This window comes from Micromesistius poutassou (genome assembly GCF_964030765.1).
Source record: "Micromesistius poutassou genome assembly, chromosome: 15".
NCBI lineage: Eukaryota > Metazoa > Chordata > Actinopteri > Gadiformes > Gadidae > Micromesistius > Micromesistius poutassou.
The window spans coordinates 7013773-7038772 of record NC_140285.1 but is presented as its reverse complement, the minus strand read 5'-3'; the positions used below and the strand labels follow the sequence as shown (position 1 = coordinate 7038772).

Below are 25000 nucleotides of genomic sequence, written 5' to 3'. Positions count from 1 at the left end.
TATGAATATGTTGACCTTTTGTGCTTTCGGCCTGGACAGCATTTAGTGCATTCCATTTGTATAAATTGTAGAAATACAGTCAGATAGGACATAATGCCAGGAAATGAACATGGTTTTAGCATATATAGCAGGTCCTACACATGAAAACTGCAGTTTAAAAACAATGCTTCCTAAATGAAACACTCAATAGGCTTATCACATGCTTTATATTACAGTGTTAACCAAACAAAATATGGGAGGGCTTTTTTTTTCATAACTGGAAGATAAGAGATGGAAAAAATGACAAGGACAAATTATGACAATATGACAATATCCCCGTCCCCAGATCCAGGACCCCCCTGCCAATTCCCCCAAGAAATAAATTGGCAAACACCGCCTGTCTTAGTTCAACACACAGCACTTCCGCTAGGTATCATCTTCACAAACATGATACACACTGGCACATTCTAACACATTTAGGGCCTCAAAGAGGCACGCTCTAAAGGGGTTTGGCTGATATCCATTAAATCACCACGTTTGACAGGTTTGACAGCAAACAACTAAAAGACCTCTGAAACCCCCCCTGCTCCCCCCCCCCCCCCCCCCCCCCCCCCCCCCCCTACGCCCACTGGCCTCGGCGCTTGCCTCCTGGGGCTTATATTTAAAAAAGGAAACATCTCCATCATCAGCGTTTTATTTTTAATCTCCAGCGATAACAGCCCGCCTCCAAATGCTCGAGGAGTCCCATCATCGTACGTCAGACCGGATGTTGATTAATATTTACTAAGAGGGGGAGGACGTGAAGGGGAGGGGGGGGGGGGGGGGGGGGAGGGGGTAACTTAAAGCACCTCCTGGTACTGCCGCAGCAGAGGAGTTGTTCCATGGGGGTTTGGAGGAGGAGGAAGAGGAGGAGGAGAAGGAGGATGCTTCTCCCCGACCAATCTCCCGGGCGGTGGGGGTGGGCGGGGCTTCAGATGGGGGTGGTCTGGGCGTGGTCGTGATCCGGGGAGTAGGCTGGTGGGTGGGAGCAGGGCTTGATCCCCCGGCTCTTCATGTACAGGATGAGCTGGTCGGGGATCTCGGCCAGCACGTCCTTGGCCAGCCGTGCCATGCTCAGCACGTGGTTCCCTGTGCGGTCCATGTAGTCTCTGAAGGGCACGAACTGGGGGTGTGTGGGGGGGGGGGGGGGGGGACAGCACACACACACACACAGCCATTGGTGGTCTTACTGGAGGAGAGGCCCTCAATGGTAGCGATGGGAGCCTACACTGGGTATCTACACCCACACCGAGCGGGTTACCCTGGAGGAGTTTGAGAATAAGCCCCGGACACAGCAGGGCTACACCGTGTCTCACTTTAACATAGTCCACTAGACTGTCACCTGGCTGCAGTCAGGTAGGAGTCTCTCTTTAACATAGTCCACTAGACTGTCACCTGGCTGCAGTCAGGTAGGAGTCTCTCTTTAACATAGTCTTTTCTAAGTCATTGTCACGGTGGAAACAGTGACAATGACTTTCAACTTCTTGGTCAAGGCTAGTACAGCAGTATCTCAGATTGGATGTGTATCACACTCTATCTTGCAGTACTTTTTGATCAAGATAAATAGTGTCTTGGATGAAGGAAGGTTGATAAACGACTTGAGTTTGGCTTAATGACGTTCTCTTCAAATGAAGACGAATTGAGAAGGCAAAGACTTATGAATATTTAACTTGCAAATACACCCACAACCTAATCCCAGGCTTAATTTACATAATTGGCCACGGGCCATGAGAGGTTAATCTTGTTATGAATCTAAATCAGAAATTGTTTTTATTCATTGGTGTCTTTCACCAACTGTAATGTAGACATAGCTGTTTTCCAAAGTGGAACTACAAAGTAAGTAAGTAAGTCATAGGGCCCTATTTTAACGGTCTGAAACACAAGTATGAAACGCATAGCTTTGTGGGCGGATCTCTGACTGTTGGTATTTTAACTGCAGATAAATGGGTTGGTCTGAAACCTGTAGGTGTGTTTTGGGCGTAACGTGCAATAAACCAATGAGAGTTCCATCTCCCATCCCCTTTAAGAGCCAGTGCATTTGAACTTGACGAGTTGATATTTTGATAGCGCATTTGCAGTCTCCGCTGAGACAGATGCATGAATTTCAAAGTGGCTCAGTTTATGGCCAAATGATAGGCCTCATTCACAAATAGAATAGCGTTTTCTTCATCAACTTCAGAAACACTGAGTCGTCATCTCAATTTCGGCAAAGAGAACACATATAAGATACGTGGACACGTCCTGTGGCCGCAACTGTGGGTCTATATTTAATGATATGCGGCAATACATTAACAAACATTGTTTGTTACCAGTAATGATGATACATTATCATTATCGACTTGTCTTCATAATATGCATGTGTCCCCCCGTTAATATACAGCGCCATGTACTGTATTAGGCGTGTTTATTTTGCGTGTGTTTAAACAAATGGGTGCACACACACGTGCGCCAAGCATCACTCGCATCATTCATTTCATTCACTTTTAAACTCTTACTCTCAGTAAAACTATGTTTTCTCACGATCAAATACTCATCAATCCTAAAAGTTATGGGCCTGTACACGATGTCTGTGTCAAGCAAATATGTGTTTGCTGTACGGTGTTTGCAGATGCATTGATTTAAAAGTACAACTTCTTATCGCTTTCTCAGCTGTTCTTTCTCAAATCATTTAACCAACCATTTACCCTAAAACAAGATTTTGTTTTGGAAGGCTGGGATATACTTTGCTGAAGTTTATTATTGTTATTATTATTATTATTATTTTAACGCATGGCATAGCCTACTACAGTGTTCATTCATGCAGCCCCTATGGAAAAAAAAGTTTCCACAATCCACATGCTATTTCTATGCATTTTCACACATATGAACAATATTATGATGAAAACAATCATAATATTTCAATTAGGCTAATCGTTTGCATGTTCGTGGTGTGTATAGCCTACGTGTGTGTAAGCTTATGTTGCAGTTCCGACCTACAATGGCACTCAAAAAAGCAACACCAACTGCGCTATCCGCTGGTGCATTTAGACCAGGTATTTTTCGGTCAGTGGCGCAATTGCAGTGGCACAACTTTTAGATCGGTAAAATAGCACCAAGTATCATTTGCGCCGGAACACGCCTCTGCTTTTCGCCGACATGCCTCTCCAGGCGCAGGTGTAGTGGCGTGAGTTTGCTGCGGGGGAAAATCAGCTTTGTGCTGGGTGCAAACTAGCAAGGATACATGAGTCGGTGTAGAAAGTCAATTGCGCTGGGTGCAAGATAGAGCCCTTAAGATGGATTTATACTACTCCGTAAAGTGCTGTATGTAGACACAGAGCCCTCTCCATCGACGGAGAGCCTGTCGGAGACCCTCTCCGTAGCTCTACATGCGCATCCAATATTTTTTATCCGTCGAGGCAAAGGAGACGGACAGAGACGGCAAGGGCTGTGATTGGTCCTCACAGCCCGGAGAATCATTTCCGGAATCACTTTTCCCAGTTTGACTTTGCACCTTATATACTTTGTATATTGTTTACTTTGCACATTAAGGACTAATAAAACACCAAATAAGATTTGAAAAGTTTTTGAAGTTTATTTTCAACACTATTTACATGGTTAGTAGTCAGCATATAAGATCGATCGGGCAGCAAATTGCATTGCGTATCCGACATCCCGACGGAGAACTGCAAATTCTCGAGGGGTCTCCGTATTTATGGAGTCGGATTACGGATTAGGGATACGGAGTAGTATACTTTCACCTTTAGTCTCTCATTCAAAATCACAATCAAGATTAATATCAGGATCAAGAAAAACGTCAAATTGGCCAAGTCGATAACTTAATTCATCGATGCACAAACAAAACTCTAGAAGAGTGACTCTTTAATGAGAATCTTAAACATGTCCCAGACATAACACAGATATATATCGCAAGAATAACTGCAGCATATCTCACCTGCACAATGTCTCTCTCTGCTAGCTTTCCCCGGGAGGAGATCCTGATGTCATCACCATCCAGCTCCACCATGGCTGCGGAGAGAAGCACCCATTCACTAAGTCTCTTAGCAGTCCTGTAGCGTGCAAAAGGAGGATCTTCCCTTTCAGGGAATTGCACCGTAGAGTAATTATCTGTAGTATTATAGCCAGTGAGGACAAGCATACCACATAAACCTGCCTCATAGGCGATTTTATTTGCTGATAATATTTGAATGGTGTACGACAACCGTTCACTTGCTTCTCTTTAATACGAGGCAAATCTACAGACTGTGATACCTTGTCAACAAAACATTCCCAACAGGCTCTATCTTAAAATCCGCTACTGACAGCTCATAGAGAAAGGCATCTCACCATCAAACTCTGCTTGTCCTACTCCGACAATGATGATAGACATGGGGAGCTTAGCTGCCTGTCAGGGAGGAGAGGACAAGAGGGCAAGCCACAGGTGACCATCCAGAGACGTTCATTCCATGGCACCAGTAACGACATGGAGGGCTTGATAAAGTCGATAATAGCACATCATGCAAGAGGTCATCTGACATTATTTATATTAATTATGAAGCCTATTAACACGAAGGTCAACATCCAAGTGTGTCATATATTGAGGAACCACTTAACATTCAGATTGACAAACCGACCAAATCCATCTGGGAGAAATGCCAGCCTGCCATATTAATACTTTGCGTGACATATTATTGCACAGTGTGGGTTGGTTGCTGGTCTGGAGCGGAAGTGGTAGGGGTTACAAGTTGCAATGAATGACATATGCTTGTGGTGGAAATACATTTGTAAGAGATGAAAGTAGGTCATCGTTCCAGGAAGTCTCCCGAGGGGAGAGGCCTGCCATGGATAACAGAAGTACACTACGAGGACCACACATGCTGTATCTCGCTGCCTCTTCCCTTCGCTCTACATCGCTCCCTCTCTTTCTTCTGTCTTACTCTCTATTCATGCAGCCATACATCGATACATCGATACATCCATCTATACGTTCATACGTGCATCTATTCATCCATCCATTCATCCATCTGTTCATACGTCCATCCATCCATCCATCGGTTCAAATGTTAATTTATACATACATCCATCCATCCATCCATCCATTCATCCATAAATCCATTCGTCCATACAACCATACATATGATCATCCATCCATTCATCTATTCATCCATTCCACTATAATTCCATTGACTAGATGTCATATCCTCCTCCGTGCCAAAGGCTCCTCGCTCATAGCGTGTGATCACCACACCAGCCTGTGTGCTGCAGCAGGGCTACATAATTCATCCTACACCATTTATCCCTTTTGCTGTAGCCCCAGAGTAACCCCAGGGAGAAGACACCGGGGCCCTCTCTCAGCCCAATACCCCTCCGCCCTCATGCAGGAAACATCCAGCCGCTACCTGCAGCTGCCACAACCATAGCTCACCCCCCGAAACCTAAAATATTTACACTGCTTTTCACCAAGGGGTTGCTGGCATTTGATACGTGGCACGGTTTTGGAAGCACAGTAGAACATTTATGTATGTCATAAGAGGAACCATCTTGGAAACCGGCAAAATGAATTAACCTCAGGTCAGTGGGAACAGAGGAAGGCAAGACCTAGAGAAGGGACCGGGGAAATGAACACGCAGCAACATCTGAGTAGGGAGTGGGAGCAGGGGTTCTCATCCCCCAACACATCCCCCTGTTATGCTCACTCATCACAGAGAAAACCCAGTGGTGTGTTACATGTATCAGACGACATAGTAAACACAAAGCATGTCCCCCACGGTGTCACAAGACGCACACATCGCAGTACACAAAAACACTGCAGACGGCAGATGGCACAGCATTCCCAGAGTGCCGGCGTGCACCTCACATCGTGTTGACTTCCTCCAAAGTCCCGAGCGTCCAGCGGTACGTGACGGTGTTAAGACGGAGGTGGATACCGGTGGGGGTGGGGCAGCTTACAGCAGCAGACAAGATCTTAAAAGGAAGGTGTGGCTGTTCTAATGATTTGACTAACAGTCGCAAATTCCCTTTAAACCCAGTCTGCTGGGTGGGGGGGGAGGGTCTCTCTCGACGAGTTGAGCCTCCGTCTGTTGTCGCCCGCATACACGCACACACAAGAGGCACACATGCACATCCTGGTTGGATTGAAGGAATGCGTAAAGAAAAAATCGAGAAAAAGGAGGCATAGAAAAATGATGGAGAGAATATATTTTCGGGAAAAAAGGAGGTATAGAAAAATGATGGAGAGTATATTTGTTGGGGGGAAATGAGGTATAGAAAAATGATGGAGAGAATAAAAAATAAAGAAAAATGAGGTATAGATAGAAAAATTATGGAGAATATAAGTTAAGTGCAAACAGTTGGCTCCGACAGTGCTATTACCCCGGATCCTGAAAGGAAGCCAGTTAATCTGTGATTGAATACCATTCTGTATGAGCAAGAAAAGATATGAAAAACATGACAGATAGAGTACCGGGTGAGGGGAGTGGAGGGAGATAAAAATATTACATCAACTTACAAACCCCTCTGATCCAGAAAAGAAAGAGTCAACATGATTTAGACCGAAGGGATGGATAGTAGAACTAAGCCTCAACTCAGGGGGAAGACAGCGCTACAGACAGGGAGCCAGGGGGGAGAGACACAAGGGGGGAGGGAGAGAGAGGGAGCCAGGGGGGAGAGACACAAGGGGGGAGGGAGAGAGAGGGAGCCAGGGGCGAGAGACACAAGGGGGGAGGGAGAGCGAGGGAGCAACAGGGGGGAGAGAGACAAGGGGGAAGGGAGAGAGAGGGAGCCAGGGGGGAGAGACACAAGGGGGGAGGGAGAGAGGGAGCCAGGGGAGATAGACAAGGAGGGAGGGAGAGAGAGGGAGCCAGGGGAGAGAGACAAGGAGGGAGGGAGAGAGAGGGAGCCAGGGGGAGAGACACAAGGGGGGAGGTAGAGAGAGGGAGCCAGGGGAGAGAGACAAGGAGGGAGGGAGAGAGAGGGAGCCAGGGGGAGAGACAAGGAGGGAGGGAGAGAGAGGGAGCCAGGGGGGAGAGACACAAGGAGGGAGGGAGAGAGAGGGAGTGACGGGGGGGTGGTAGAGAGAGGGAGCAAGGGGAGAGAGACCAGGAGGGAGGGAGAGAGAGAGAGTGAGGGGAGAGAGACCAGGAGGGGAGAGAGAGAGAGTGAGGGGAGAGAGATCAGGAGGGAGGGAGAGAGAGAGAGCGAGGGGAGAGAGACAAGGAGGGAGGGAGAGAGAGGTAAAGAGAGGGAGCCAGGGAAGAGAGACAAGGAGGGAGGGAGTGAGGGACAGTTAGGGAGGAAGAGAGAGGGGGGGAGAGAGGGAGAGGAGGGAGAGACAGGGTGAGAGTGAGCGAGAGATTGAGGGATAGAGAAGAGAGAGAGATGGAATAAGTGGGAGAGAGCAGGAGAAAGTAGGAGAGGGGGTGAGAGAGCGAGAGAGAGAGAGAAAGTGTGAAAATGGGGGAGGAGAGAGAGAGAGAGAGAGAGAGAGTGAAACAGGGAGAGGGAGGGTGCTCGAAGCTCGGTAGACAGAGGGAGAGAGAGAGGGTCAGGAACAGAGATAGAGAGAGTGAGAGAGGATATGACCGAGAACAGGTCCATTCCAGTAACAGTGAGAGTGAAACTTACATTCACAATGGCTTCCTTGGTCTGAGCCATGTCGGATATGACACCATCTGTGATGATGAGCAGGACAAAGTACTGGGAGCCGTCCTGTACAGCAGCTGCATACCTGCAGCACATACACAACACTCAATCCGCGCAACGCATGCAGAGCAGAGCCTCATTAAAACATAAACCAAGTCAGCCATATGGTACACAGCTATCTATAGGTATAAAAAAGAAGAAAGTGGACCCATAAAAAGAAGGGGTTGGGACATTGCCAGCGGATGCTGTGTTGGGATTACAGAAACCAGGCATTAAAAAAACCATCTGTTTTGAGGATGGTCGGAAGTTGTTTTTTTGTATTATGCAGATCTAGAACCTGCGAGATATGTAAAGAAGTACACTTAACATTACCGCTGGGTCTCTAAGGCCTATCCAGACACTATTATGAAATTCATCAGAGACTCCACAGTCAGTGTGGCCTAGATGATATTTCTCATCCCAGCCTCACCATGAATAATTTAACCAAAGTGTTTATAGAAGCGCACTCGTATTCTTTTAGAGAATTATTGATTGCCTCGCAATCGGGCGCACCCGACCGGCGAGTGGAAAAAGAGCAGCAGAAATAAAAACCAAACAGCACATGATGGCTCAGGGCGATGACAGCCAGGTGGTATCGGCCTTTGCTCGCTCTTTAAGTGTTTGTGTTCCCCCAGGCTCGGAGTCATCGTTTGAACCCAAGCGCCGCATTGTGGTCGGCACTGTGGGCGATACCGGAGTGTGTGTGTGGGGGGGGGGGTCCTGGATTACAGCGGCTGGGATGATGCTACATTAAGTGTCTGAGTCCTTGTCACGCCACACCAAAGGAAATGTCAAAGTTATCAGGACGGGTATGCGCTTAAAATGCATTGCAGCGAAGCAGCCCCCAGAGTAGAGCAGGAGTTGTGCTGGTACAGGCAGCTCTTGCACAGCACTGTGTGTGTTTTACACTGCAGTCTCCCATTATGGAATAGGATGGTCCATGATTTCGTCCAGTATATTATTATTATTCTACAGCAGAGTCCAAATAATGAGAAGTGATTTAACTGCGACGCTGTTTCTATGCATCATGTTCATTAATGAGTAACTGTAATAAACCCTCCAACTGCTCAGTATTATGCAGCCCCGCTCATCCATCCAGGCGAGAGACATCTTTTTCCCGATGCACAGAGCACAGTAAACCTATTTCGTTGGCGTGCGGGTGAAATTAGCCGTGATGTATCTAGCAGAGCAGGAGCCTCCCCTGACGGCTGCCATTTAGTGAGTCGCCCTCATTTGAAGGGAAAGCACAGTCTGCAGCGGCACAAACGACTCTACGTTCCACTCCCCCTAATGACTTCAGGACTTATGGGGGTGGTGCGGGCAGATATCTTCTGAAGAACTCAACACAACAACAAAACCTGTGTGTGGATCCCTGAGGTGAAACAAAAAGAACTCAATCGGATCCCAACCCCCTTTTGTCACACTGATTTGTCACACCTTCCCCGGGTGTAAATACTGCATGCCGCACCCGCTACCTGGTAATACCTGGCATCTAAAGACGACAGATTGCCGTTTCTTTTAATCTCTTCCTGGGCAGCTCATTGTTGATTCTCCTCATTAGTTTGGCTGTGGATTGACGACGTGGCCATCAGTCACTGTCCACCCCCGCCACCTGTCTGCATGTTGAGGGATGCGGTCATATTCACCTTCAATCAAACTATTGAGGATATTGTGAGCTGATCCATGTGTGGATGTGTACGATACGATACGATAATACTTTATTGTTATTAGCAAGTCTGAAATTTGTCTTGCATCCACCCAGCTCTATTTACAAACATCAAAGACAGGGCATCAGGACAGGACATCAAAAACAGGACAACAAGAGAGGACCCACAATTAAAATAAAAATACATACATTCGTCATAACGTTACAGCAACAGACAACAACATTTAAGGCCCATCAAAGCTGTTCATGTGGCTGTGGTGGTCTGTGTGAGTGAGTGAGTGAGTGAGTGAGTGAGTGAGTGAGTGAGTGAGTGAGTGAGTGTGTGTGTGTGTGTGTGTGTGTGTGTGTGTGTGTGTGTGTGTGTGTGTGTGGAAATACCTGGCGACATGGTTGACAATGGGAGCAAAGTTGGTGGGGCCGTACAGCTGAACAGTCTTAAGGCTCTGGTGGTACGCTTCTAGGATGCCCTCCATGCCGTTGCAGTAGGGGTTCTCAATGTTGCCGTTCTGGAGGAAGTCAGCCAGCCAAACGTCAGTCCCTCAACACCGAAATGAAGGCGGCGTTAACATTCTCTGATCCAAAGCTGTAGGAGAATTATAGCTCTCGACGCATTCAAACTTTAGTCTTAGGCTAAGCTACAGTACGGGAACGTGACCTAAAAACTACAGTGGGGATAAGAGGTGCCGGGATTCATTTCTTGCATAAGAAGGGCCTTGAAGGTGGTGTCAACTATAATGAAAACCAGGAGGAAGTCAAAGCATATAGCTTCCTCATTAAGGTGCACGAAGCAGCAGCTGCATCGCGTTCGCTGCCTGAGACGGCAAATTGATTTGAGGCTCCAGGCTTACAAGGCTAATTTGCACTATAAAAGCCAAATTGAATTCACTCTACAAGTTATGCAAGTGTAGTTACGCAGCTAGTATTAAACACAAAACTTCCCGTAATATACGCCTAAGTAGTCAGATGTGGTTGCAGACGACGATGTGCCAAACTGGGACACAGGTTTAATTTTCTATCGGTTGTTTTGTGTGCAGGTGGAAATCATGGACACAGAGCCGGGACCCTTTGGGGATCATCGACATTGACCTATGGCAGTCAACCTATATTTCCACCCTTTGGTAAGGGATAGGGTCCAATTCCTCTTTTATACATTCATAAAAAATATAAAAATATCATAAATGTAGAGAAATACAATAGAATCCAAAAACATATCATGAAATATATCATATACATGGGATATCAAATATATGATCAATTCTATTAAATATATGAATATACAACCAGGTCATATATTAATATACAATATCAACCAGGTCATCATTTCATCCATCATATACCCTCTTTGCATGTTGGTTTGATCCAACTGTGAATACACCTAAAACAAGCCCTGGGTTTCTCTCAGAGAGGGACCCCCCGCCCACAGCAACACTCACCAGGGGGAATTCGTGGGACACCCTGCCGTCGGGGGGCAGCTTGGCTCCAAAGCCCAGTGCCGGGAACATCTTATCACTGTCATAGTCCTGGATGATCTCCCCCACAGCCTTCAGGGCCATGGCGTAGGCGTTCATCTGGTAGGGGTTCATGTAGTGGAGCGAGGTGGACTGAGAGGGGTTACCTGTGAGGACAACGGGGGCAGCCAGGCAGAAGGCAGTTAAGACCACGCCACGCCCACCTTTGATGGGACCAAGACTTGAACATAGGTCAACGGCCCATTAAACCGCGTGGGGTGAGCTGCGATGGTGGTACCAATTACACGGTTTGGAACTGGGATGGACTACATCACAGGGACATACTGTGACCGTTGCGAGTTTGACGGAGGTCGTTTGCGATTTATGGATTACTTCGGGAACCAATTCACCTGTGACTTTTATCATTGAGTCCTGGATAGGTATTCATTCAGCCATTCACATTTTTTAAATGAGAGCGTTTCATTTGCACGTCGATAAAGTGTGGCACAGTGAATGTGATTAAGTGTCCACTTAAACTAGGGGTCCCAAGTTAAGTCAGGAATAAGATGAGAATGTGGCTTTGATGATGTGGAAGGCACTCACCGTTTGAAGCAGTGAAATCGATGGCCACGGTGAAGTGAATTTGAGTCCTGAAATAACAGAGAGAGAGAGAAATACTTCATTTTTGTCCCTGTGGGGAAATTATTTTTTCAGCATAAACACAAGGCATTTCATCATATCACAAGAAAACACGGATAGACATACTCGTACACTATACTTGGCAACTTGCAATTAAACAAGTTTAGACCAGGAAGAGATGGTTTTAGTTCATAGGTACTAGGGCTTCACCTGTGTAACAACTTAATGGATTGTGGTACGAATGAGAACCTCCATCTATTTTCAGTAGATAGAGGGCTGTGATGTCAACACTGCTGCTGGCCATTTGGGGGCCCTATGTGCGGTTGCTTTGTGGTATATCTATTTTTTAGTTATTCCATTTGATGTCCTAGCGATTAATACGACTGATAAAAATAATTTCATGATACGACTGATAAAAATTTAATTTCAATTTCAAGTTAAAACGTTCCTACACAGGACTGGCTTGCCATGCATGTGATAAAAATCAGAGGCAGTTCAATCCAATTTTTCATCTTTCAACTGTCTGCACACTCACACAATGCTGTGCTTGACTGTGTGGCTTTACAGTATTTGATTTAATAGGGCATGAACATGGGAAGACACGAATGACCAAGTATCTTCAAAGAGACAATGGGGGTAGAGGATTATTTTAGGGAAACCTTCCCATCGTGGGCAGAAACCACAAATAAAAACAAAGGTGAGGGGCGTGACCATCACAGAGACTTAAGGATTGGCCACGACAGTGATGCAAGTGTCTCGGCTCTGGTCTCGTGTCTCCGACGCCTCGCGATTTATCCCCAAAAACTACTTTTTTCTACTTTCTTGACACCCCCTGATCGTTTTATTTCGTACCCTTCAGCCCGCTTCACGTGGCCGTCCTTCACACCCAGAGCCTTCTGGCATTGCCCACACGTCGGGTTGCGCCGCAACAAACCACTGGGAGAGGAGGGAGGAGGGGGGCACCATTTTTCACCTATTAGGGTTGAATGGTGACTTTCGGGTCGTTTGATCTTACGCTTAAATAATTCATACGATGATGAGCGTGCGGCTCTTTTGGTGCCCCCTCCGGCACTTGCCGCCCTACGCACACGCGCGTGCTGCGCGTGTGCATAGCGGCGGCGCTTGTGATATCTTCAGCCTGTGGGCGTTCAAATGAGGAGGCAAGGGGGGAAGGGGGGGGGGGCACTCTGGTCACCCACCATGTGGTTCTCCCTATCTACCGCACTGCCTCTATAGACGCCTTCCATACGCTGTAACATAATCCCTCAGTTTGTTGGCCGTTTTGTTATCGAAAGTGTACAAACAAAAGAAATGCCGGAGAGCAGAAAAGAGGAGTCTTGCCAGAAAGTAAACAGCAAACTGCAGACTTCAGCGCTGCACTTTAATGAGGGCTGAATGGATTGAGCTAGCATTCTCTCTCTCTCCCCCTTTGTCCCTCTCTCGGTCGCTCACTGAAGGCCTGACTCAAAGTTGGTGTTATTATTTTAGCTTTGGCTCACAGAGGCGATACACTATGGACTGTGGGGCCAGAGAAGTGGTGCAATTACTCTGGTTGGAGAATGTTTTCTGTTTTTAAACGCTCACCTGGATTGCAGTGTACACATACACACACCCACACAATCACACACACACACACACACACACACACACACACACACACACACACACACACACACACACACACACACACACACACACACACACACACACACACACACACACACACACACACACACACATTTCTGAGAAGCCATGATAAAAATTGTAATCCTTTTTTTTGGATGTCAACTATCCCAAAGGGTGCATGGAGCTCCTAAGCTGGGCATCTCCAATACCATGCATGGTCAGCTATCTGGCTCTAGTTAAGTCAAAACCAACTCTTTGGTCTGAGGAAATCCAACAACTTCAATTATAACATTTATTTATTTATTTGCGTTTTCCAGCTATTTTACTTAGCTAAATGTTGAGGAATAATATTACATTCCTTTCAGCTAGACTGGCTTTTCGCCATTCATCGTGAGGCAAGCACATTGAATGTCACATATAGCACCGTATCACGGTAAAAACAAAATAAGGCAGATAAAAGGAGTCATCATCTGTATCTATCAACGATTGTGGTCACAGTCATTTTTTTATAGACTTGAGAGTTGTGGTTCCTTTATGGACAGGAGAGTGAAGAGAGACAGGAAATTGGGTTGAATTAGAGGGGGAAGGACATGAAGCATCGGACAGACGGACAGGACAGGCAGACTGCATGGTCAGTCGATTAGCACGTTGAGGCATGCTCATTTTTCGATGAATGGAGAAAAAAAATGGAGAAAACATTATTTCAGAGGGTATTTTTTCAGTTTGTATGATACGCTCTCACAATCACAATATAATGGAATAAATACCCATCTTTCAGAGCGTAAGAAAATAAATGGGAATTGTATCACAGCAGATTGTGTAAAATTGACCGAGTAATTCAGTAATTTCGCGGATGGGTTCTGAGAAGCAAGGGCTTAAACCCACATAATAAGGGAATGGGGGGAATGAATTGTCGGACATGAAAAAACCCATTCATTGTGAAGATTATTATAACACAATAGGGTAACATAAATGTTACCCTATCACAAAAAGGCAGAGTCACAATACTTAAGTGCAGAACCTCTGGTTTCCATAGTAATGGTAAACAAGCACATTTTTGTGCTGAGCAATACACAGTACTAGGAGAGAAACTACAAAGACCAGGGAACCATTCACTGTTTCCCTGAAATGTAATCAAATTGAGGGTTAATTCTAGGATGTTTCCTATGCTTCAGAAATAAGTGGGACACTTTATTGCTACCATACTCCCTAGAAGTGCCCTCTATCTAGGAGGTGTTTGTGGTAGAACTGGAGCGCATACAATGTTGAGCTATACTGCACAAGAGTCTTTGACACAATTTATTGATTAATCCAGCAAGGGTAAACGAATGATTACTAAACGTTCATCATAAATTTTCATCCATAAACCTCATTAATGTCATATTCATCACTGTTGTCATTGTCACTTCCCTGATTAACATATTTCCTATTACATAAAGGAAATCAATGGTAAAAATATTTCCAATGCATCAACGACGGCAGTAAGCGACATTGCAAATAGCTGAGCAAACACTACAGACCCATCTTTTATTCATGAGCTCAGAGACGATGAGCCCCGAGACCACAGAAACTAAACGCAATCCAACTATTCTTTCCCCAATTTGGCGTTCCCCCCAGAGCGAGAGAGAGGGGGAGAGAGGTAGAGCAAGAGAAAGAGAGTGAAAGTGACGAATATGAAGCGTTGAAAGGGGATCTGACATCAAAGCGGCTCTTTTCTTCATTTCCATTTTTTTCTTGGCTTGTGATTAACACTGATTGCTTAGTCTGACTTTGCCTGCATCCAGAATTAGGGCCGGCATTGTGTTTGAAATAATGACACATTTCTTGCATTGGGGCCGCTGACCCCCAGCTCATTAATCAGCATTGAGTTGGACCGCGAGTCGGACAAAAAAGAGAACTTTACCAGCCTGGAGCCCTCGTTTCTAGAAGCCTCCACTGATTACCTGGGTGCGGCACTGGGACTGTGGCTTGCTGGAGAAATGACAGGTGGCTAGTTAGAGTTAGGGGGGCGGCTCCACACAATGGAACGTGAGCTGTCAATCAAGGCGGAAATGAGATAATCACCGCGACTGAAAAAAGGGAGACGTTCTCGTGGCTCTCGTGTGTGGAGGTCTCATGTGTGGCGCTGTGTTCCCCCGAGACCCCCGGTGAGGGGAAACCTGTCATGTATAATACATGTGGGCTCATGAATGATGGCTTCTGGAAGCAACCCCTCACCCCTGCAGCACGTGCAGCGAACCACAGGCTCTCCTGCTACCTGCATTGTATTCTTGGAAAGCCGCCTATTTCCTGAAATCTATCCTGTGAGCCAGTTTATTCCCCCACAGTCTCACTGTTTCTTATTATCCAGCATTGTTTCAGAGCCTTTTGTCCAAAGCGACCAACAGTGAATTGTACATATGTCATTGAGGAGCAGGGATGGTTTATACTGTACATCTTGCTACCTCCCTCCTTCAACATCTCAATTTGCAGGCCATTTTTCTAACACCACTTTCTCACTTGCGAGAGCGACGGACCTGATAGGAAGCCATGGGATTCCCATCAGTGTCACTGTCTATTAGAGCAAAGTGCTATAAAACAAACAGGTCAACAGAGCGTCGCTCACACACACCCTCTCGGGATCAGTGGCTTCTGCATGTCTATAGTCTATAGACTCCAAAGCACGTACTAGCATCTCAGTCGATGGTAGCATAGTCAAGTTCACTCAAATTAACAGAATTTCATTAGGACTTCTTGTTTTGGGTTATTTTTATTAATTGTGACTGCCGACAATGTTTATCGGAGAGTAGCTGCTGATCCCCTCTCACCACTGACCATCATTACTTACATCATTAATTACTACACTTTTTCACTGTGTTTGGATGTTTTACTGAATTTTTGCACTGAATATTAAAAAGCAAAACATCCTGTCCCCGAAAATAATATTATAATAAATAATAATAATAATATTTCTTTCTTCTTCTTTCTTCAATTCACAGAGGAGACACTCACATCATGAATACAAGTCAGAATTCAGTTCTCATTGCTAATCTTAATTTCAAAGCTAGCCGGCGAAACAGTTTGGTATTGGCTTTCTGTGACCTCAGCACTAAACCAAATTATTTAGGTGGGGGTGTGTTTTCTTTAAAGCTCTGGCCATGAACCTCAGATTTTCTGTTTTTTTAAAACACACAAAAGCGTTGTTGGATTCTCCTTTGATGTATTGTTGAGCCAATGAAGTATGTGGTCATGCTTCATAGAATAGCAGGAAAAAAAGGTGAGCAACTTAAACCAGAAGTCATGAGGTAAGAGAGAGAGAGCAGCAGAGAAGGGGTTTGGTAACGGATATTTACATTTTGATTTTTCAAGTGCTTATTTTCTTCGTACTCCAGATTCATACAGACATCTCCTTATTGGGACCTACAGTTTTGCTGCACTACATGGGATTGCACTGCAATGAATCATGACACAGAACCTGTTAAGATGTCAGATACAAACAAAAGAACAGTGAGGATGTGAGAATTGCTTTTGCTAAGCCACTGCAGGAGGGGTTTGTATTCTGTGAGGAAAAGCATTAATCCTTAATAAGGACTCCATACAATAGAAGCGCAGACAGAAGATAAAAACATTACCCCGAGCTAACTCAATGAAGAATTAATTTCCAAAGGTATTTTCAGTATGCCACATGATAAAAAATCAATCTTGCATTATCCCTGTGGTACGGCACATATGTGTGGAAGTATGTGCGGCTTTCCAGATCTTAATGACCTCTGTTATAATCCCCTGCCACTTTAACATTAATGAAAATCTAATTCACTCAGAGAGAGCCATCAGGGTGTGTCAAGAGAAATACATATTCTCTTTTTAACACTCTCCGGCGACATTGAATGTAACATTTTACGCACTTATGATCCTACCATCCTGAACCTACCCTTTACACTATCACGCACAGGCACACTCATGTGCACACAAGTGTACACACACACACACACACACACACACACACACACACACACACAGAAAGACACACACACACACACACACACACACACAGTTGTGAGCGTAACCACACATTTGAAGCATATTTCCTTCTTCTATCAGCCCCGAGCAGCCTGTGCATGGAGCCTGGGCTCCTGTCAATTACAAAAGACAAAGCAATAGACTGAATGTTAATCTGTCATTAAAGTTGCATAATTACGATTTTCACTGCTTCTTAGCCATGAAAACTAATATCATTCCTGAACGGGCACTTTAATTGGCAACTGAACGGTAGCAGGATCTACTATTGGCTAAAGGGTCTAATATTGAATACCTGGTGATTCATTTGAGTTTAGTTGAAATTAACTGAAATGAGTTAGTGAGCTTAGTGAGCCAAAATATCCAACCTACCACCTGACTGTGGCACATTCAGTTAATGGTAAATATTCATACTCATACATAGATAATACTACTCTCATCAGTGTTCCTTAAATACAATGTATTCTTGACATCATCTGTGCAATCAGAAGGTTTACACACAATGCTAAGCACCGGCTTCAGCACACTCTCCGTCTTTATTTATATGGACACCTCTCAAACTATGGACTGGACTACGCTATAAAGCAGAAATGACAACATGCAGTCATATCTGGAGCGGCACAGCGGTGTAAATGTCAAACACACATTCTCAAACATTGCCTTGTTTCAGGGCATGAACGTCTACAACCACCACCATCACCACCACAACACAAACTCTTTCATTCAGTGTGGACATATATTGCACTGACGCACAGCAATACAGAACCAACCTTTCAAAAGCTTGGACAAAACAGGTCTCTACTAGGCCTCCTGGAGACAGCAGACCTAAAGGAAATCCACATGCCACACATCCTACCCCTGGCATTTATTGAATGCCATTTCTCTCTATTCTGCCGTTTCCTTTTCTTTTCTGCCAAACCTCTAGATGACGAGACCCACCCCCTGAGAGTCTGACAGTCAGTGGCACCGCAACTTCCTACAGTCGCATACACGGCGGGCACGCACGTGCGTGTGTACGTGTTTGTGTGTGTGTGTGTGTGTGTGTGTGTGCTGTATAGTTAAACCAGGGATGAAGCTGCAGTACGGATTTAGGACAGTAGCAGAAGCCTTCACTTTCCAGGCAGTCAATTAGTAAGAACCAGTAAAGACCCAGATCCATTAGGATCATTTCCACACGGGATAGGTTCATCCTCCGTTAATTAAGCACTAAAACTCCCAGCATATTAAGCATCCTCGTTCATATTCCTTTACACTAGTATCTGGGGCCGAAATGGGGGCAGTGCAACTCTTTTGAAGCAGAACTCTCATTGCATGCTCAGAATACCATGCCATACACCCCTTCCATTCTGGTGAATGCGGTTCATAGCCTAAGAGGGGAAGGTGGGTTCTTAGTGCTGCTCTGTAAAACCAATAGAGGCAGCATGGAGGACTGTGGAGCGAACGGGAGCTGGCAGCCAAAGAAGTACCTTTCCCCGCTCGGCCATATCGGACACGGAGCGAGGCAGCTGTCTTGCTTTCCAGCATAGCTGCCACAATGTTTCTCCCCGGTCAACCCGTCTGAATTATTCATCAGGGTTGCCTGTGAGGATCTCCCCCCACATTCAGACAGTTTGGTCGCGAGCGAATGGCAGTTTGAAAGTAGCGGAGCGTCGAGGACTCGGGTAACACATGACGTGGTGCCACTCACCCTCCCTTGATGTAGTCCAGGAAAGTGTGTTCCGATTCCACGCTGAACGACAGCATGGACACCTGGGGAAGAGTCCAGACAGACCATGTGATAGTTAGTTACCCAGCATCCTGGTGATCAAGGAATACATATTTGTACCAAACCTACATGGCATGTATGGAGACGAATATACCGGCGAGATAAAGGTCCCCGTAGGTTTGTGTGTGTCCCTGAGGCTTTTGGCATAACGCCTGTCCACGTGTCTTTTATTAAATAGTTTGTAAGTCTAGACTCAAGATATATAGCGCTATACATTAAGCATTTGGCACAGACAACAAAACATCAACAACAACAACAACAATGTGATTAATCTAGGCAGAACCAGAGTTTTGACACAGATAAACTAGCATATTAGCACTCTGTTATTGTCATCACAGAGGAGATCTATCCAGTGGTGGGCTGATGGGTACATTCGACGGATGAAGGCTCTTTGGTTTTAGCTATGCACCATTAATACAGAGCCAAGGTGGGTCCTGAGGCGATAATAACACCTTGAATTTGGTCACAAACATCCATGGGCCGTGGTGGGTTATATCACCCAGCTAGGAATCACTCTTGATCGGATCATACTGGGCTCTAGGGTGGATGGGTGGCGGTGGTTGGAATGTCATCGGTGGTAATGGTGGTGCTGGGTGTAATGGTATGGACCCAGCACAGACTGATGCACATCTGTCCAAGCACTTATCTCCCGACTCACCGTCCCTGAGTTAATGTAGCGCTTCTTCTTAATCTTCTTCTTGACGTTCATCACCTAGTTTCAACACAGAGCACACAGACGGCCGTAATAGTATGAAGGGTACACTTCCACAACACTTTTCCCCGCTTCCTGCCTTAGGCAAGCCATAAAGAAAGAAGCAACTTTATCCCGCCTACTCTGTTCAGAATGGAGAAACTGGGGAGGTGGGAGTTAGGGTGGGGGAGGACGATCAGGGGAGCTTATAGGGACTGAATCCAATAACTGTGGGAGGTGTGAGAAAGATAACATTGATCATGCCTCCAGGGCTGCATTGTGATTTGACAGCCGACAGGTTTTAATGGGAGTCTATGCTGGGCTGTGTATTAGACATGCATATATGACCCAGTCTGATAGCAGCATCCACGCTCCTCGTTATCTCTGTGGGTTATCCCCAGAATGTGTCTTTATCAACACACACACACACACACACACACACACACACACACACACACACACACACACACACACACACACACACACACACACACACACACGCACACACGCACACATACACAAAGCGAGATTGAGAGTGAGAGACGGACGAGAGGACAGGAGAGAGCAGGCAAAGCGAGAGACAGGTAGAAAATCTAATTGATATAGCCCCTATTGTGCGTGCAACCAAACGGAAATTAAATGGAGAGTTGAAATGGTACATTCCATTCATGATCGGAGCGCAAAGACACCAGGGTCCCAGGTAACCCAGATCTGTGAATCCTTCGTCGGTCCATGTGTGTCCATATGCATGTACACACATGTTTTCCTTGGATTACACAGTAGGACACCTGTGTTTCCGTATAGCTGCCTTTCCTCCCCTAGAAAATCGGTCCTCGCTAGGGGGACAGTCCAAACTCTCTCTCATTCCCTAATCTCCTCTCTCTCCCTCCTTCCTCTTTCCCTCCTCTTTACTCCCTCTCCCTCCCCTCTCCCTTTCTCCACAGAGCTTGCTCTGCGGCATTGCGGCCATCACTCACTACTGTCAGGGTAACACGCACATCATTCTCAATTACACCTAACCCTGTTAGCATCGCGCTCCTGTCTCCTTCAATACGTATAAAGGCTCCTAGCTTAGCCCCCCTAGTGTCACACAGAGGGGGGCGGGGGGGTGGAGGGGAGTGTAAGGGGAAGCTACAGAGAGAGGGAGAGGGGGGAGCGAGAGAGAGAGAGAGAGAGAGAGAGAGCAAGAGAAAGAGAGAGAGCGAGAGAGAGAGAGAGAGAGAGAGAGAGAGAGAGAGAGCGAAAGAGAGAGAGAGAGAGAAAGAAAGAGAGAGTGACGGTTGAGAGATATTGAGGGAAAGGCGTTTGTGAAGAAACTCTCAATCTCTCGTTTGTCAGTGTCATGTGTCCATTGGATTCTGAAGGTTAATGTATGCACCGGCATCTGCCTGGTCAGCAGAATAAAAGGCTAATTCAGTATGCCACTACTCACTATCTCCCTCGCTCTCTGGCTCTGCATCTCTCTCACTCTCACCCTTCCATTCTTCAAGGCTCTTACTCCCCCCCCTCCCCCGACCTCCACATTTCTCCCTCATCCTAGCTTATAACCGTTGGCCCTACTGTTAGCACCTCTTTGACTAATTTGGGATGTAATGTGATGTGGCAAGTGTTTTAATGAGCAGGGACCAAAGCAGGCCCTCAGGGGCCCAAATGTTAATATCCAATCTCTCCCGGAACAGCATTGCAAGGAGTGCGGCTCGAATGAGGAGGAAAACACTACTTCTCTGTCATTGCCTTTGTATCTTTGTAATAAAGAAGGAATCTATACATAAATAAATAAACTGATGTAAAGGGATTACCAATACTAGGTAGGTCTACAGAGGCACAGGAAGGGGGCCTTTCCAACCAGTCCTTTTTTTGCTCAAACAGATTTTCTGCAGCAATTTCAAGTGGTCAAGCTTTGCAAGGCTATTGAAATGTTTGTGGGGTTATAGTTAGGATTAAACATGTGACAAGTGACAAGAAAAATACATAAAAATTGAAACAAAAATGTCAAGGCAAGTGAGATGGAAAAGGAGAGTGGTCTGAAATAATTGAAGAAAGCAGCGATGGCTGCTTTCTAAATTTTACAAAAGCGAAAACAATCTTGAGCCCCTCAGGATCAAGCCTCCAAAACAGGTCAAAAAACGACAAGAGGGACCACTGCCCCTTTGACATCAGCCCCCCCTCCGCCTCTGCCTCTTGCCAAGAATTAAGGCTTGCTCTGAAAAATAACAAGCTTCTCTCTCTCTCTCTCTCTCTCTCTCTCTCTCTCTCTCTCTCTCTCTCTCTCTCTCTCTCTCTCTCTCTCTCTCTCTCTCTCTCTCTCTCTCTCTCTCTCTCTCTCTCTCTCTCTCTCTCTCTCTCTCTCCTCTCTCTCTCTCTCTCTCTCTCTCTCCACTCACCTCGTAGACATTGTGCTGGTTCTGCCCTCGACACAGCTCCTTGTAGCTGGTGGTGAATTCACCGATGAAGTCGTGGCTGAAAGGCAAAAGACAGCAAGGGGGGCAGTTAGCAGCCGTAGTGCTCCTCCACAGTGGAGCAGGATGGTCGATGAGGAACGCCAGACGGTCCATGCTGGGGCGATGATGTGGGGAATGAATTGTTGTTTGGAAACAGAGTGAACTTAATGATGATGAAAATGGCTCTCCCCTAATGGGAGCGTTAAAAGGATGATGAGTCTGCAGTACATTTTGACATCATGTATATTGAATGAACCTCTGTCGTGCTGTAAGTAAACACCCAAGACTGTAAACGGCGCTGTGTGTGTGTGTGTGTGTATGTGTGTGTGTGTGTGTGTGTGTGTGTGTTAGCTAGTTAAAGCAAGTGTTAAAGTGCGTATGCATGTGTAGTTAAAGATATAATATAACGTTCCTGCAGCTCGGGGTCTCTCAATTAAAACAATAACAAAATGCATAGTTTGATGACAATCGTGAAGTAACGTGATGATGGGAGTTGTTGTCTTCACTACCATTGCCAGCAATACAAAAGTAAAAAGAAGCTAAAGAACTGCGTGACCAATGCAGTTCCAGTGTGGGTGTAACACAGACTGTATGTTATACAGTTAAAAATGACTTAACATAGACTGCATAAAATACAGTTGAAACTGCCTTGACATACCGTGAATATAATACAGCTTAAACTGCCTTTTGATATCCGTACATCGGTGGAAACTATTGCAGACTTTTTCACCCAAAAGAAAGTGCTTACAAAATGACTTGACAGGTACACGTTGAGATTAAGGCTCTGTGTTTGATGAGAGTTGTTGGTATTTCTGCATCCCTCATACTGATTTGTGAACTCTGGATTGATTCTGTTAATGAATTCGGCCAGCCGTCTACTCTGCGGGGAAAAGCCAACAGCAGTCCTTACTCCAGTTCACGTCTTGATTCAGAGTGGGCAAGCAGAGGGGGGGCTGTTCAAAGACGGTCCATGGTCATTGTGTTGGTTAGAGAGGGAGCGGGAGCGAATCAATGTGTAGCGCCCAGCTCTACAATAAAATAGGATTTTTCCCATTTTGAATAGTAAAATCTACGTTTTTCTATCGCGGATGGCCTTGACTCTCAAAAATAACAAGAAGAAAGTCTACATGGAGGGAAGCACTGCTTTATCTTTGTGGCTGGCATGAGCCACTGGCCGAAGTAGCACATTGTTGTGCTTCTGTTTCCCCAGAAGTAAACGGGAAAAGGGCATATGATTCCATTTACATCACCAAATGTACGCACTGTTATCTAGAATAAAACTTGTATTTGTCTGAATTTGAAAAATTTTCTAAATATATAACATTTTGTGTGAGTGTGTGTGTGTGTGTGTGTGTGTGTGTGTGTGTGTGTGTGCAACAAACAATTACCTCCCATCCCTGTCCCAGTCGTACACCTCCACCTTGATCGTCCTGCCAAAGCCCAAAGAAAGCAGAAGCATTACTATGTTTGTATGTGTATGCTTGGATTCGATCACAGAAGTGAAAGAAGACATCACGCAGAGGGAAAGTGACCTTCACCACTACGCAGATTCCTAGAAAAGCCTTTGAAAAAATGACTGTGGTCCAATTCAAATCAGCAAAGGTGCAGATTTGAATTGGACTTTTATTCTGCTGACCAGGAAGATGCCGGTTGCCTCTCTGACTGAGTGGGTTAGTCCTGACAGAGAAAACAAGCCATTAACATTCATCAACACTTTAGCACAGGGGTTCATTAAATCAGCGCAATTACACTTGAACACCGCTTCAGTACAGTACCTCTATCGGTTGCTCTATGTACCAAAACATGTATGAGTACTAGTCACAGGGTTTTTGGGGGAAAGAAAGAAAAAAATGACTTCCACATCAGCTTTTACAGAAGCAATTAAAAGTTAGTTTGAAAATATCACAAAAGTAGATAAAAAGAACATGTACAGCTGACATTTAAAGCAATTTTCTACTTCCTGAGGATCTACTGAAACCAATAATGTAGAAGCCATGAGAGTCCCATGAACTGATTGGATTATAGCCACTGTGTACTCATGTTAACATGAGGATTGTCATGATAACCCCAGTGTAAGTAGCAATGTAATAAGTAAGTAATAAGTAGCAAAATATGTCTCTCTTCTGTTCCCACGAAGATATGCTCTCTTTTACATTAAGCTGCAGAAAAGAGTGTTATGCTGACTGAGAGATAGACACCACCCCTGCAGGGCCAGAAAGACATCTTATTTTAGATTCCCCCAAAAAGTGATGGATAGATGATCCCTCACCAAAGGAGGGAGAGAGAAGGCTCTTCTTTACTTCTGAGGGGGAGATCAGTGCCACCATCTTTCTGCACTCAGTGTTATGCAATTCTAAATATGCACAGCTACTTATAACAATACACATCCAATGTTGAGGAAATGGAGAGACATATATTGTATACCATGTGAAAAGGTATCAAAGTAAACTTAAGATTAGAGTAAATTAAACTAAAATCAAGTGCATTTCTTTATTGGCAGTCTTGAAATGAAGATGTAGATCAAGCGAATCAGAGATATTATGTTAGGAAATTGTTGTTGCACTGCAGTCTAATAAAAGTACAGTGGCTGTGTCAAACAAACTGCATAACCAAAACACTTTGCAAATTTGCAACTTGTTCGAGGTTAATCAGCATCATACAGGAATGTGATGCTCTTGCCACACAAACCACATGATGCAGTTTCAGATACAGGTGTAGGCAACAATAGTCCGCCGTCAATTAGAATCGGTCTGTTTAATTGTCGACATCTGTTATGTTGCGGTGATTGCATTTGTGATGTGGCTTTTACGTTTGTGTTTTCCGTTAATTCGTGCTTGTGTTCTCGACTTCGCCAAGTGTTTTCGATATGCTGTTTGTTTGACACGTCTCGTCACCGTACTGAAAGGCACTAGAGCACCAAACCTAAAATAAAATAAGTGTTTTTAAACCTCTGTTATGCAAAGTTTGATTATTCAATTTAGAATACAGTACGTTTGTGTATTTCTGGGTAGAGAATCTACACTATAGCAAGGTTCCTCATTATGCACACACTAA

General features: G+C 45.2%; 1 protein-coding gene across 1 annotated transcript in view; it reads right to left on the bottom strand.

Annotated features, from left to right (window-relative positions):
* Positions 1-949: 949 nt before the first annotated feature.
* The window catches only part of cpne5a (copine Va), a gene marked incomplete at both ends in the record, with an annotated part of 35832 nt that continues 11781 nt past the window's right edge, over positions 950-25000 (bottom strand). Inside the window, 12 exons of the mRNA XM_084479805.1 lie at positions 950-1141; positions 3950-4023; positions 4342-4399; positions 7618-7720; positions 9719-9846; positions 10774-10955; positions 11392-11438; positions 18737-18798; positions 19473-19526; positions 21890-21965; positions 23335-23376; positions 24607-24620. Coding sequence (XP_084335931.1) covers positions 950-1141; positions 3950-4023; positions 4342-4399; positions 7618-7720; positions 9719-9846; positions 10774-10955; positions 11392-11438; positions 18737-18798; positions 19473-19526; positions 21890-21965; positions 23335-23376; positions 24607-24620 — 1032 coding nt within the window. The remainder of the gene's footprint in view (positions 1142-3949; positions 4024-4341; positions 4400-7617; positions 7721-9718; positions 9847-10773; positions 10956-11391; positions 11439-18736; positions 18799-19472; positions 19527-21889; positions 21966-23334; positions 23377-24606; positions 24621-25000) is intronic.